We start from the raw sequence: 13103 nt of genomic DNA on the forward strand, positions 1-13103 counted from the left end.
CTGTAGGCCAATTCTTGATACATTGACTCATCCTGGTGACACTGACCTCCTCTTGGAACATCACTGATCCTGAATTACCACCTCATCCTCTACACCAAACACTATACACAGTAGGGACTGGTAGTAAGCTAATCACCAGGCTGGTCAGGGTGATTTCGCAGTGCACAGTGATCCCTTTATCTCATCTTTTTTCCAAATGTGACAAAGATATTATCACCCTCTCACCAGAAAGAATGGGACACAATCATCTTGCTCCCACACTATGTTTTATGGAATGCTGGGTTCCAATACACTCGGTTCAACATACTCCACAAAGTATACTTGTCTCCATCACGTCTCAGCTAGTACAGACTTTCCCCCTGTGTTCCGCAGATGCGGCTGGTGAGTTAGAAGCTGCCGCCGGCTTCGATCGCAGCTTCTAGCTCATCAGAACCACCGAATGCAGGCCCTTATCAAGGAGGCCCAAGCAGTACCATTATTCTTTTATGTACATCCGCCACCAGATTGGCCTCGACTCTACGCTCGGACAGAGCACACATTTAGCTCTTACCGACCCCCAAGGGGTACCTACGCCACTGATCACGAATTGCATCCATTGCCCTGAATAAGTTCATTGTATATGAACGAAACGCATTGGCTGGAAATGTTTATAGTTGGAAATTCATGCAAAATAAAGGATCTATTGAGATAACTTACAAAACCTATAAAACTCTGCTTCCCTTCCCTGCTTACGCGGTACTCCATGCCGCTCCAGAATGTGAGGAACTTTAATATTAACCTGAGTTCCAGGAGTTAGGGGGTACTGTACCAGGATATAATTACGGGAAATCAAGTCCAATATCATGTTGTTGCTCCTTACATTAATGCCCCCACTCTTCGTACTCTTTCTCTAGTTTGAATTCATTTTGTTTATTACTATTCTCACATTGTTTGTTGACCTGTCTATTACCACTTCTATCGATAATAAAGTACCAATTGGAACTGACACTGCCTAGTGATTAATTCAGCTTGCTGTTAACCCTTTAGCTGCCAGTGTCTGACCTAGGGTGGTGTGGAGAGCAAAAAAACGATGGACATTGTTCTGCATTCTGTCCATCAACTGTGTTTTTTGCAATTTTCACACCGAGTGGGCTGGGTATGCTCAGACGGGAGTACCAGGCTCTCCACATCACTGGAGTCAAGCTATCCAGGCTGAAGAAGGCTGATAGCCAGAAACCGGTCCTTGGATGCTTGATTCCGGTCTAGGAAAGACATGGCTTGGTAGTTCGGGCTGGACTGTTCCCATGAGGCACAGGGTCAAGGCTGATTTGCATATAGCCAGTGTCTGACCTAGAGTGGTGTGGAGAGCAAAAAAACGATGGATTTAGGCCCAGATCTTTGTACTGGGGTGAATGTAAGACATTGTTCTACATTCTGTCCATCAGCTGTGTTTTTTGCCATTGTAGAAGCATTCCCAAATTTCAACACTGTGTAAACATACCTATTTGGCTGAACAATATCTGTATGCATAACTACTGGTTATCAAAAAGCTATATGAAACCTATATGGCTGGCATCAGTATGTACTATGTACTGTTAAAAAAAAAACTCAGAATAAAAAGTTTTTTGTTTTTTTTTTAAAAGAGGGATTTTGAAACCTTCTTAGACCAGTGTGCTCTTTACCTTGTTTCTTCACAGACCGGAGAGTATGCCACAGATGAGGACGAGGAGATGAGCCCCATGTTTCCTGGCGGAGACATGGCCATCGAGGTCTTTGAACTGGCCGAGAATGAAGACACGCTGTCTCCAGTGGAGATGGACCCTGAGAAGCTGGTGCACAAGTTCAAGGAGGTAAGAGGCATCCGTGGCCTGGCAGCAGAGAGTGCCTGCTTGACCAGAGGGAGCTATGACCTGCAGCGCTTCCCTTGAGATGCTCTGAATCACATCCTAACACTCTGCCATTTTATACCAGCTCCAGATCAAGCATGCCGTGACCGAGGCTGAGATCCAGCAGCTGAAGAGGAAGGTGAGTGGGGACGACAGACACAGGTGACAGGGGAAGAATGGCATATTGAATGTATGAGGTGTATTCTTTGTCAGGTGCATGAGGTAGAAAGGTGGATCAAGTGTATGGGGTTCATTGGGTGTTTGAGGGGCACTGGATGATCAAGTGTTTTAAACATGGGTGGTGCATTGGGTGCGTGAGGTCAATTCACTGCATGATTTTATACATTCTGTCCGCAAATTGTATTGAGGGCACGAAGGACTGTGAGTGTATGAAGTGCATTGATTGCATGAGGCGAATGGTGCGAAGAATTGATCTAGTTTGTAAGGTGCATTGGGGGCATGAGGTGAAAATTCTTGAACCAATGTGTGGTGCATGAGGTACATTTTGAGTGCAAAATGTATTGGGTGTGTGAGGCGCATTGTGTGTGTGTGAGATATACTGTGTGCATGCAGTATATTGAGTGCATGATGTGCGCTGTGCGTGAGGTGCACTGGGTGCATGTGTTACCTTGCGTGTGTGAAGTGCATTGATTGCTTGCGGTGGAAAGGTGGACCCATGCACGAGGTGTATTATGAGTGTGAATTGCATAAGGTGCAATACAAGTGTGATATGTATTGAGTGCGTGGGGCACATTGTGTGTGTATGAGATCTCTTGGATGTATGAGAGGTGTTTGTGCATGAAGTGTATTGTGTGAGATGTATTGGAAGCATGCAGTGCATTCTGTGTGTGACTTGCATTGAGTGCATGAGGTGCATTAGATTCTGGTAGTGCATTGGGTGCATTGGAAGCATGCAGTGCATTCTGTGTGTGACTTGCATTGAGTGCATGAGGTGCATTCGATTCTGGTAGTGCATTGGGTGTGTGATGCATTGGAAGCATGCAGTGCATTCTGTGTGTGACTTGCATTGAGTGCATGAGGTGCATTAGATTCTGGTAGTGCATTGGGTGCATTGGGTGTGTGATGCATTGGAAGCATGCAGTGCATTCTGTGTGTGACTAGCATTGAGTACATGAGGTGCATTAGATTCTGGTAGTGCATTGGGTGTATGGTGCATTGGAAGCATGCAGTGCATTCTGTGTGTGACTTGCATTGAGTGCATGAGGTGCATTAGATTCTGGTAGTGCATTGGGTGCATTGGGTGTATGATGCATTGGAAGCATGCAGTGCATTCTGTGTGTGACTTGCATTGAGTGCATGAGGTGCATTAGATTCTGGTAGTGCATTGGGTGTATGATGCATTGGAAGCAAGCAGTGCATTCTGTGTGTGACTTGCATTGAGTGCATGAGGTGCATTAGATTCTGGTATTGCATTGGGTGTATGATGCATTGGAAGCATGCAGTGCATTCTGTGTGTGACTTGCATTGAGTGCATGAGGTGCATTAGATTCTGGTAGTGCATTGGGTGCATTGGGTGTATGATGCATTGGAAGCATGCAGTGCATTCTGTGTGTGACTTGCATTGAGTGCATGAGGTGCATTAGATTCTGGTAGTGCATTGGGTGTATGATGCATTGGAAGCATGCAGTGCATTCTGTGTGTGACTTGCATTGAGTGCATGAGGTGCATTAGATTCTGGTATTGCATTGAGTGTATGATGCATTAGAAGCATGCAGTGCATTCTGTGTGTGACTTGCATTGAGTGCATGAGGTGCATTAGATTCTGGTAGTGCATTGGGTGCATTGGAAGCATGCAGTGCATTCTGTGTGTGACTTGCATCGAGTGCATGAGGTGCATTAGATTCTGGTAGTGCATTGGATGCATTGGGTGTATGATGCATTGGAAGCATGCAGTGCATTCTGTGTGTGACTTGCATTGAGTGCATGAGGTGCATTAGATTTTGGTAGTGCATTGGGTGCATTGGGTGTATGATGCATTGGAAGCATGCAGTGCATTCTGTGTGTGACTTGCATCGAGTGCATGAGGTGCATTAGATTCTGGTAGTGCATTGGGTGCATTGGGTGCATTGGAAGCATTCAGTGCATTTTGTGTGTGACTTGCATTGAGCACATGAGGTGCATTAAATGCTGGAAGTGCATTCGGTGCATTGGGAATGTGATGTGTATTGGACACATGCAGCACATTAGGTGTGTTGGGTGCAGTGGGTGAAACTTGAGTGATTGGGGAAAGCTGGGCTTGCCTAAGGATGCCGCAATCATTTCGGAATTCTCTCTTTTTGTAGGAGTGCCATGATCACGGTCTGTTTACCTTGTCAATTGTTTCTCTTCTCTCCATCCCCATGTGTCACCCTCTGCCCCCTGTTCCTCTGCCGCTCTGCTCTAGTATCGCACTCTCTTTACTTTTCCTTTCTTCTCACAGTCGTTATATACTGTTTGGTTTTCTTCACCACGTCATCCTTTTTCACTTCCCCCATATTCATTCTTCTCTCTGGGCCTGATTACGAGTCTGGCGGACAGGGTTACTCCATCACAAACGGGACAGATCCACCACATTACAAGTTCCATAGGATATAAAGGAATTGTAATACAGCGGACGGGATATCCGTCACGCTTGTGATGGCGTATCCCATCCACCAAACTCGTAATCAGTCCCAATGTTTTTCTTCCAGCACTCCCCTGATCTTCTCTCTTTTAGATTCTCTATTTCCTGTTGTCTCTTTCTTTTTACATCCCTATATTTAGCACTGACTGTAGCCTTTTTTCTTTTCCCCTCCATTTTCTTGCCATCTTTATGTCCCCACTCATCTTACTTAGCTCTTTCTCTTGCTGTCATATTTTCTCTGTCTTCCCCCATATGTTCGTCCTACTGCTCCCCTCTTTTTCTTCTCTATTCCCTTCATCGTGTCTTGCTTCTTGTTAATTCTTGCTTCTTCCTAATCCCTATCTTTTTGTCTCCATTTCTTCTATTCAGATTCCTCTCTGTGATCTTGTACACATGGCACTGTCCATCTTCACATTTTCATTGTTTTCTGTTCCTTTTACGCTTACCCTCCTTGTCGCTTTGGACTCAGTTTCATTGGACATCTCCCTGTTTAATCTATCTTTTTCAGTGCTTGTTTTGTCTTAATTGTTCTTCTGTCTACATTTGACTCATTCTCCCCATCATGTGTTTTCTTTGCCCTTTGACACTTATTTTCTTCATTGTTGTTATCTTCCCTTGTTTGTATCTTGTAATCTGTTCTGTCTCACCGAATCCCAATTGTTCTTCCTCTTTCTGTCCCTCATTGCTTTCGTGCACCTCCTCTCTCTGTAGAAATCCTGCCTGTCTTGCTCTATTTCATCACTTTATTTTCTCTCCTCTTCAAATGTAATGCAGTTGTGATGGTGGGTTCTTGTTGCTCTTCTCACATCCTATGCAAACTCTCTCATGTCACAATATATCTTACTTTCCCTACCTCTTTCTTCTTTCCACGTAATTTCTGCCTCCCATTCGATTCCTTTTTCTCTTCCTTCTCTCCTTTTCTCTTCCTTTTTTTTTTACTTTTCGTCTCTCCTTGCCTCCCTTCCTTCCTAACTTTTAAGCTAACTCGCTCTTTTTCATCTCTTTTTCTGTTTCATCTCTTGTCCTTCCCTTTCCTCTTCCATCGGTCTCCATTCCTTATTTTTTACTCTTTGTTTCTTCTCTCACTGTTTCCCTTTCCTTTTTCTTGCAAACTGTTTTCCTCTTCTCATTTTTCTCTTTTCCTTTTTATTACTCTCTTTACATTCTTTTCTATCTCCCACGCTTTTCCTTTTTTCACAGTCCGTCTCTTTTCCTTCTTTTCTTACACTTAAACATAGACACATGCGAACACTAATGTGCTCACTCATACATGCACACGATCTCGCTCTTTTTCACTATTTTCCACTCTTTCTTCTCTCCCTCTCTTGCTCCTTTTCCTTCTGGTAGCTTCGATCTACTCCTTCTCTCCTCTGTGTCTTGGTATTGGACAACCCTTATTATTGCTCATTTTGTCTGTTTAACTGTTTTCTACAATCTCTTTCGCTTCATTGTCTCTATCTCTTTCCTTTGCTTCTCATCCTGCAGCTGCATTCTATTGAGCAGGAGAAGGCTCGATGGCGGATGGAGAAGGCCCAGCTGGAGCAAAGTGTGGAAGACAACAAGGAGCGAATGGAGAAGCTGGAGGGCTATTGGATGGAAGCTCAGAACCTGTGCCAGGCAGTGGACGAACACCTGAAGGAGACCCAGTCCCAGTACCAGACTCTCGAGCGGAAGTACAGCAAGGCCAAGCGACTCATCAAGGAGTATCAGCAAAAGTAGGATTGGGGAAATGCCTGGGTGGGTAGGGAGAGGACAAGACACCCTCTTGATCCCAAACAGGGCAAGCAAATGTACATAACCCAACTGCAGTAGTCAAGAAGATATAAAGATATTTTGTCCCTCTCTCATTCCAAATGGCAGAGGCTTCGATTGTATTCATAGTACCCAGTTGTAGGTGCCCAGATGATGTACATTTTTTCCTCCAAGGGTTCCTCTCTCTTTCTCTTTCAAAATATCTATCCCTTACCCTCTACGGTCTCTCTCCAGTCCTTTCCAAATGTGAGGCAATTGTACAGTTTTAGTGCAACGTCTCAAACCTTTACACAACCAACGCATCTATCCCTTCCCACTGAAGAAGTCTGCGCATTCCCCCTTTAAGAAGTATATTTGCTCTCATCCAGTGTCTGTTCACTCTTCATTTAATCTATCACCCCACCCACTTCTTTCAATTTCTTAGCCTCTGGAATCCCTCAAACCCCGCTTTGAAGAAATCCAGAAATCCATTCAATTTTACCTAAGCACACCAGAATAAATTTAATATAGGTGTTTTTCCTTGCAGCAACCATTTCTATTCTGGTTGGATGGACATAAGACTATTATGAGACAAAAGGCCTCATTACAACTCTCCTGAAAACAAATTGATTCCTACATCAACCGCTGTTGGCGTAGAGATCGGAGTTCTGAGCTGTGTGAGTTTCTTGCTCCTGGCAGTTACCATGTGCAGTAAAGTCCATATTCCCAATTTAATGCCAGGCGGTGAAGCCTACTTGAATTTACCCAGGGAACAAGGCTCAGTATTTACCAGAACATACAGATTTTGGTGCGGTAAGTTCCAAACTCAGAATAAGTGGAATTTATCACACCTGATAAATTGCAAACACCCCTGTATCAAATTTTATCTAGTGAGATCAGTTCTAACTGTTACCCTGGGGCAGTTGTAATCAACCCCCCAAGAGTTTGTCCAAAATGCAGTTGCCCATTAGGGTCAAGCTGTTAATTTCACTCTCTTTAGTGCACATCTTTATTGAATGAAAGGTACCCAGCTACCTGGGAGGAACAGGGCTCTGATGCACCATAGTCTCTGTTCCCGAGCTAAGACTCGCGCATAATTCATCTGTGTCTAAAGTTTCCCTGTGGTAGGACAACTTCAGAGGCAATGGGTTTCCGACCGGTTAAAGAAGCACATAATCTTGATGGAAGTCGAAGCCACACAGCTACAGACAAAACCGTAGTTTATTGGGCCTTCTACTTACATGGTGTAAATACAGACAAAATGTAAACAATTATTAACTTACCGGAAGGTAATCACTTTTTTAGCTATACATTTTAACCCCTGTCTCTTGTTACAAGAATTATGTCCCATATGCCAGTGCCAGTATTTTAAACTGTAGCGGGTGTCCCTTATGCCAAGAATTCCCTCCAGTAGGCCAGTACCAGCATTTAGCCATGGTATCCTGTATGCAAAGAAATATATCTAGTGTGCAGCACCAGCATTTTGCAATGGGTGCCCATTATGCCAAGCATCATCTCCAGTATCCCGTTCCAGTATGCTGCTAAAGGTGCCACTTTAAGACAAGAATTACCTACAGTATGCCATGGCGTAATACTCCTCACTCGCTTCCTTCACTCATTCTAACAATCATACACCCTCACTCTTATATACTCATTATTTTCTATACTCACATACACAGCCATACACTCAAACTCTAATTGGTACACACTCTCACTCAGAAACTCGTTCACACATCTTTCTCACTCACTCCCCCACTCTCACACTCTCTCTCCCGCTCACTCACTTCATCCGACTCATATTCAGGCCTATTCACTGTCTCACTGATTCTCACTCACTGCCACATATACATAATGGCAGTCCCTCATTCACACATTACTGATTCTCACTCCGTCTCATTCACTTATAAACACACTCACTTGCACCCTCATTTACAGATGCACTGAGCAACAACACTGTGTATTTCTTTTAATTACCTGCTCTTCTGGTGAATCCATGACAGGAGTAGGGCAGGATTCCAGTACTGAACATAGGAACCAGCAAGGCCGGAGTCCTAAGCTTTAAACGAGGAGCCGGACAGCATAGCAGAGGCAGGATAAACAGCAGGAAGGCCTGCCTTAAGTCCCCTCCCAGCTTTTGATGGGGCTGGAAGCAGAGCCCTATCAGAAGCTGTGACAGGGCTTGCAATCTCATTCCTGCTATGCTGTGTGGATTCTTATTGGGCGCCCACCCTGATTAGCATTGGATAGCCCAATTTCAGCAGTTATGCTGCGTTGACAGCACAGTGGGTCTGCTAAAAAATACGGATTGCGCCTGTGTGAGGTGATGTAGATGAAGTCACACACGCCCAATCTATGCCTCCACCCAGGGAGTCCTGTCTTTTTAAACGCCACTCTGCATTTAGATCATAGCTTGGTCCCCTAAGCCTTTCACCTTCTCCGGCTCCTCCTTGACCACCATCCATAGTCTGGAGAAGCAAGAGGACTGGCCAACCCATAACCAAAGCTTATGAAAACACATGTGTTTAAGAACTCGCAGTGTGAACTGTGGCTGGAGCATTATGTGGCAGGTCACAGTGGGTAGGGTAGTGCCCATACAGCCCTAATGACTAGCCGCCACTGTGTCACAACAAACATTTGAAGAGTATGTCCATGCCACAGTGCAAGTATTTCTGTGGCCTGAATAGTGATTAAAACTTAAGAAAATAATAAAACCGTTTCAAAGACTACCGGTTGCCTCTGTAGGGCGAAAACACATTTGTGTGTTTGAGTAAGGTTTGCTTTCCCCTTCCTCAGTCCTAAAGGTGCTCATGTGGAACAGGTTTCATCGCACACATTTCCATAAGAGGTGCTGTGGATTTAGGTGAAATAAAGTGCCTAGAAAATCTTTAATATGAAGAAGAATGTAAGCTATATATTTTAAAGCTTTCTATGTGTGAAACATGTCAGTAGGTATAATTTCAATGTAAAGCAAGGCATACACAAATAGTAAAATAAGATCAAAAGAAATGGGCAGCAGTAGAATATAAAACTGCTAATGCTGTAATTTATTTATGTCTCTCACATAAAGTGGAGACATGTGTATTGCCTACGACCTAGTGGACATGCATAGATTGTGTACAAATGTACTTGGGCACTTTGGGCCTTAGGTAGAAATAGGATGTAAATGGACATTCTTCAAATAAATGAATATGTGCGCCCATCCGCCCCTGCCTTCCCCACATGGAAGGCTGTGCTTCAGATGGCAGAGCAGTCTCCAGTTCTTTTTTTTCACAACAATGGAGAGAGAGAGGGAAAATAATAATGCTAGGCACTATGTGAGGTGGGAACTCCTGGTCCCCCAATTGATCTGAAAAAACAATAAAGGAGTAACCCCTCGTGGGTAGAGAGAAAGGTAACTCTCTTACAATGAGCACTAGTGCTCTGGTTAGCACATTTTGCCCCAACCTGTTACTGGATAGAGCATATCCTTATAGAAGACCCCTCACTCACCAACCTAGTTGGTGACATGCTTCATCATCGGGGTCCCACCCCATAGGCCGAGTGCCTACAGGGTGTGCTGCGACACCTGATTACAGTGGAGCTGGTTTCGTTTTTATGTGTACAAGACTATCAAAATTGTGTATTAAAAAGGGCCAACACTACTCACTTCAAGTATTTATTCTTGAGCGCTTGAACCCTTAGTAAAAATAAAGTGTGGCACCTTTGCCCAATTAGGAAGGCTTTGGTGTCAAAAAGTCGTGTTAAAATATATAAAAATAGCGAAAGTGTGCTATGTGAATGTGAATGTACAAAACTATTGTTTAAAAAGGTCTACATGTTTCAACCCAAACATGGATTCAAGGGTTTTCGTCAGGACCGTAGGTGACTTGAACTGGGTGGTCCGCCCACGCTAAGGAGCGTCCTGCCCTAGTTCAATTTAGAGATCGTAAATAGGGATCTCGTGCAAAAAGGTGCGTTTTTCACTTTTGAAAAAACGCTTGTAAGCGAAACTCTCGCTTCATAGGCACCAGCGTTACCAAGTGGACAGGATTCCGTTCTCTTGTCGCTTCTGTTCATCAGACCGATTAACCTACTTGGTTCTTGCTCGGCGTGCCCCGTGGAGTGACCACCCAGTTCAAGTCACCTACGGTCCTGACGAAAACCCTTGAATCCATGTTTGGGTTGAAACATGTAGACCTTTTTAAACAATAGTTTTGTACATTCACATTCACATAGCACACTTTCGCTATTTTTATATATTTTAACACGACTTTTTGACACCAAAGCCTTCCTAATTGGGCAAAGGTGCCACACTTTATTTTTACTAAGGGTTCAAGCGCTCAAGAATAAATACTTGAAGTGAGTAGTGTTGGCCCTTTTTAATACACAATTTTGATAGTCTTGTACACATAAAAACGAAACCAGCTCCACTGTAATCAGGTGTCGCAGCACACCCTGTAGGCACTCGGCCTATGGGGTGGGACCCCGATGATGAAGCATGTCACCAACTAGGTTGGTGAGTGAGGGGTCTTCTATAAGGATATGCTCTATCCAGTAACAGGTTGGGGCAAAATGTGCTAACCAGAGCACTAGTGCTCATTGTAAGAGAGTTACCTTTCTCTCTACCCACGAGGGGTTACTCCTTTATTGTTTTTTCAGTCTCCAGTTCTGCCATAAGGAACCATCTTCTTGTCTGACCTGGCACCTGATGCCTCTTCAAATGGTGTCCTTTCTGTTCAGGCCCACCAAGTAAATAGTGATGGCTCCAGGCACAAAAACACAGTACGGGGGGACATCAGTTATGTTATTCTGGAATTTGCTCCCTTCTTTGGGTTTTATTTCTAGAAATAACACAAGTGACAGTAGGTTCGCTATGCTGGTATAGCTTGTTGAACCTGCTGTCACATGATATTTGCAGCTTCCCCCATCTATTTTGGAGCAGCTCCTGTAAACCACATAGTGGGGAAAATGTCCGCCGGGATGGTTGACATGGCGACCCAGTAACCCAGTATGACAGCCGGGCAACCAGTATTTAAATGAGGCTTCATAAAAAGTGAGCAAGCTAATTTACAGTTCATTTGGTCTACAAAGTGATCTACTGTCTGGACGATCGGGATGATCTTGTCGCGTTCAGTTCTGCCTTCATTATCCTAATCAGGAGTCTTTTTCTGGATCAAGCCTCCACAATTGAATTGAACACCTTATTGGAGTCAGAAGAAGCTTGCACAAACTGAATATACACCATCAGTCTCTTACCCTACAGGGAAGAATGCATTTCGAACAATAGATCTTCTCCAGTTTAGAAAAGCCTGCTTACGGCTTTGTAATCACTTGCAAGTGGACGCGGCCCAAGGAAATGGGGCTTGCCTCCGTTACACCATTCTTCAGGCACGCAGACGAAGGGATCCTCTTCCCCTCCATAGGTATTCAGGGCAGAAGAGAAACATGCACAGTCATCATGGCTGATCTCCTTCAATTGCAAGTCACCATCCATTTTGTGGTGAGATCAAGGAGGATAAATTAGCATCCTGACATCACTAAGCGAAGCTCAGATTTCTCCCCGGATCAATATTGGTCCTGCTGAGCGTGCTGACATGTAGCAATGTGGTTTCTTGGTCTTGCATAGCCTGCTTCCTTGTAAGAAGCATGGTCTCTTTCTACAGTTCCATGTGTTGTTTTAGCATTTATTAATTACTTTGCACATTCATTTTGGTTCAGATTCATTGATTTAATACTTTTTGTTTCCGATCATACCTTTATGTATTTATTTATATATAACAAAGTGAATTTCAATTTTTTTAGGTGACTTGTTTTTTTTACTGTTTTTCACCTGCGCTTCACAAGTTTCACCTGCGCTTCACAAGTTTCTGCATTACCTTACAGTTTACCCTCTTTTCTGCTCCCCTTCTACACTTTCTAGCCTCCGATATTCAATGGTGAGGGAGACTCTGTAAAAGACACAAATGATGAATGGCAAAATGCGGAACAAATCAAACATTCTCCCCCAGTCAAGAAATCTGGGTTAAATCCATCGTTCTTTTGCGCTCCACGCCACCCCAGTGTAGACCCAGCCACATGCAAATCAGTCTTGACCCTGTCCCTCATGGGAACTGTCCAGTCCAAACTGCCATGCCAGGTCCTCCCTTGACCCAAAACAAGCATCCAGGGACCGGTTTCGGGGTATCAGCCCTCATCATCCAGGCTAACTTGAATCCAGTGGCACAGCCAACCCGGGACACACACCTGGGCATACCCGATGCATTTAGGGTGAGATTGCAAAAAGACAGATTATGCATACAGTCGCACACTCCCTTTATCCTGTGTTCTGTTTCCTGCGTCACTCGTTCCTGGCTGTCAGGGAAGTGAGGGAGGCAACTAGTGGAGTGCTTTGATCACAGGTTTGATGTAGTTGTGCTTCCTCCAGTGGAGAAACAATTTAGTGCCTTTGTTTTGTTTCCATCGTTGTTGCTCTGGCAAGCCTAGGCCAGTATTCTCTATGCTCCAACAGTCTAGTCTACCCTTCACTAGTGATCTGGTCAGTTCAACTCTGTGATCACTTTGAGTGAGTGGTAGAACCTTTTCTCAAACACCAGTACTGCACTTCCAAGCCTGAAAAGGACAAAAGTCACTGGAGAAGAAAAGGTTAACACAGAGCAAGCAGAATAGCTAAAATGGCTTATTTCTCAAAGTGCATTACAGAGGTTGGCAGAAAATATTAAACTAAGCTCGTCAGGAGTAGCTTAGTAAAAGATGTACAATCCGTATGTACAATCAGTCTTGAAAGAAAAAAAATACAAATTCCAATAGATGAAGGGTGATCCCGCTCGTCGCAGTGTAGGAAGTCCAATGTCCTAAAATGAAGAGGCAGAGACGGTGATTGCATTGACGTGGTTTAATCGTAAGAA

General features: G+C 44.1%; 1 protein-coding gene across 1 annotated transcript in view; it reads left to right on the forward strand.

Moving 5' to 3' along the window:
- PPP1R9B (protein phosphatase 1 regulatory subunit 9B) overlaps nt 1-13103 on the forward strand; it is a 343538-nt gene that overhangs the window by 290560 nt on the left and 39875 nt on the right. Inside the window, exons 6-8 of the mRNA XM_086923962.1 lie at nt 1677-1829; nt 1951-2004; nt 5974-6203. Coding sequence (XP_086780088.1) covers nt 1677-1829; nt 1951-2004; nt 5974-6203 — 437 coding nt within the window. The remainder of the gene's footprint in view (nt 1-1676; nt 1830-1950; nt 2005-5973; nt 6204-13103) is intronic.

The sequence above is a fragment of the Lissotriton vulgaris genome, chromosome 5 (assembly GCF_964263255.1).
Source record: "Lissotriton vulgaris chromosome 5, aLisVul1.2, whole genome shotgun sequence".
NCBI classification, from domain to species: domain Eukaryota; kingdom Metazoa; phylum Chordata; class Amphibia; order Caudata; family Salamandridae; genus Lissotriton; species Lissotriton vulgaris.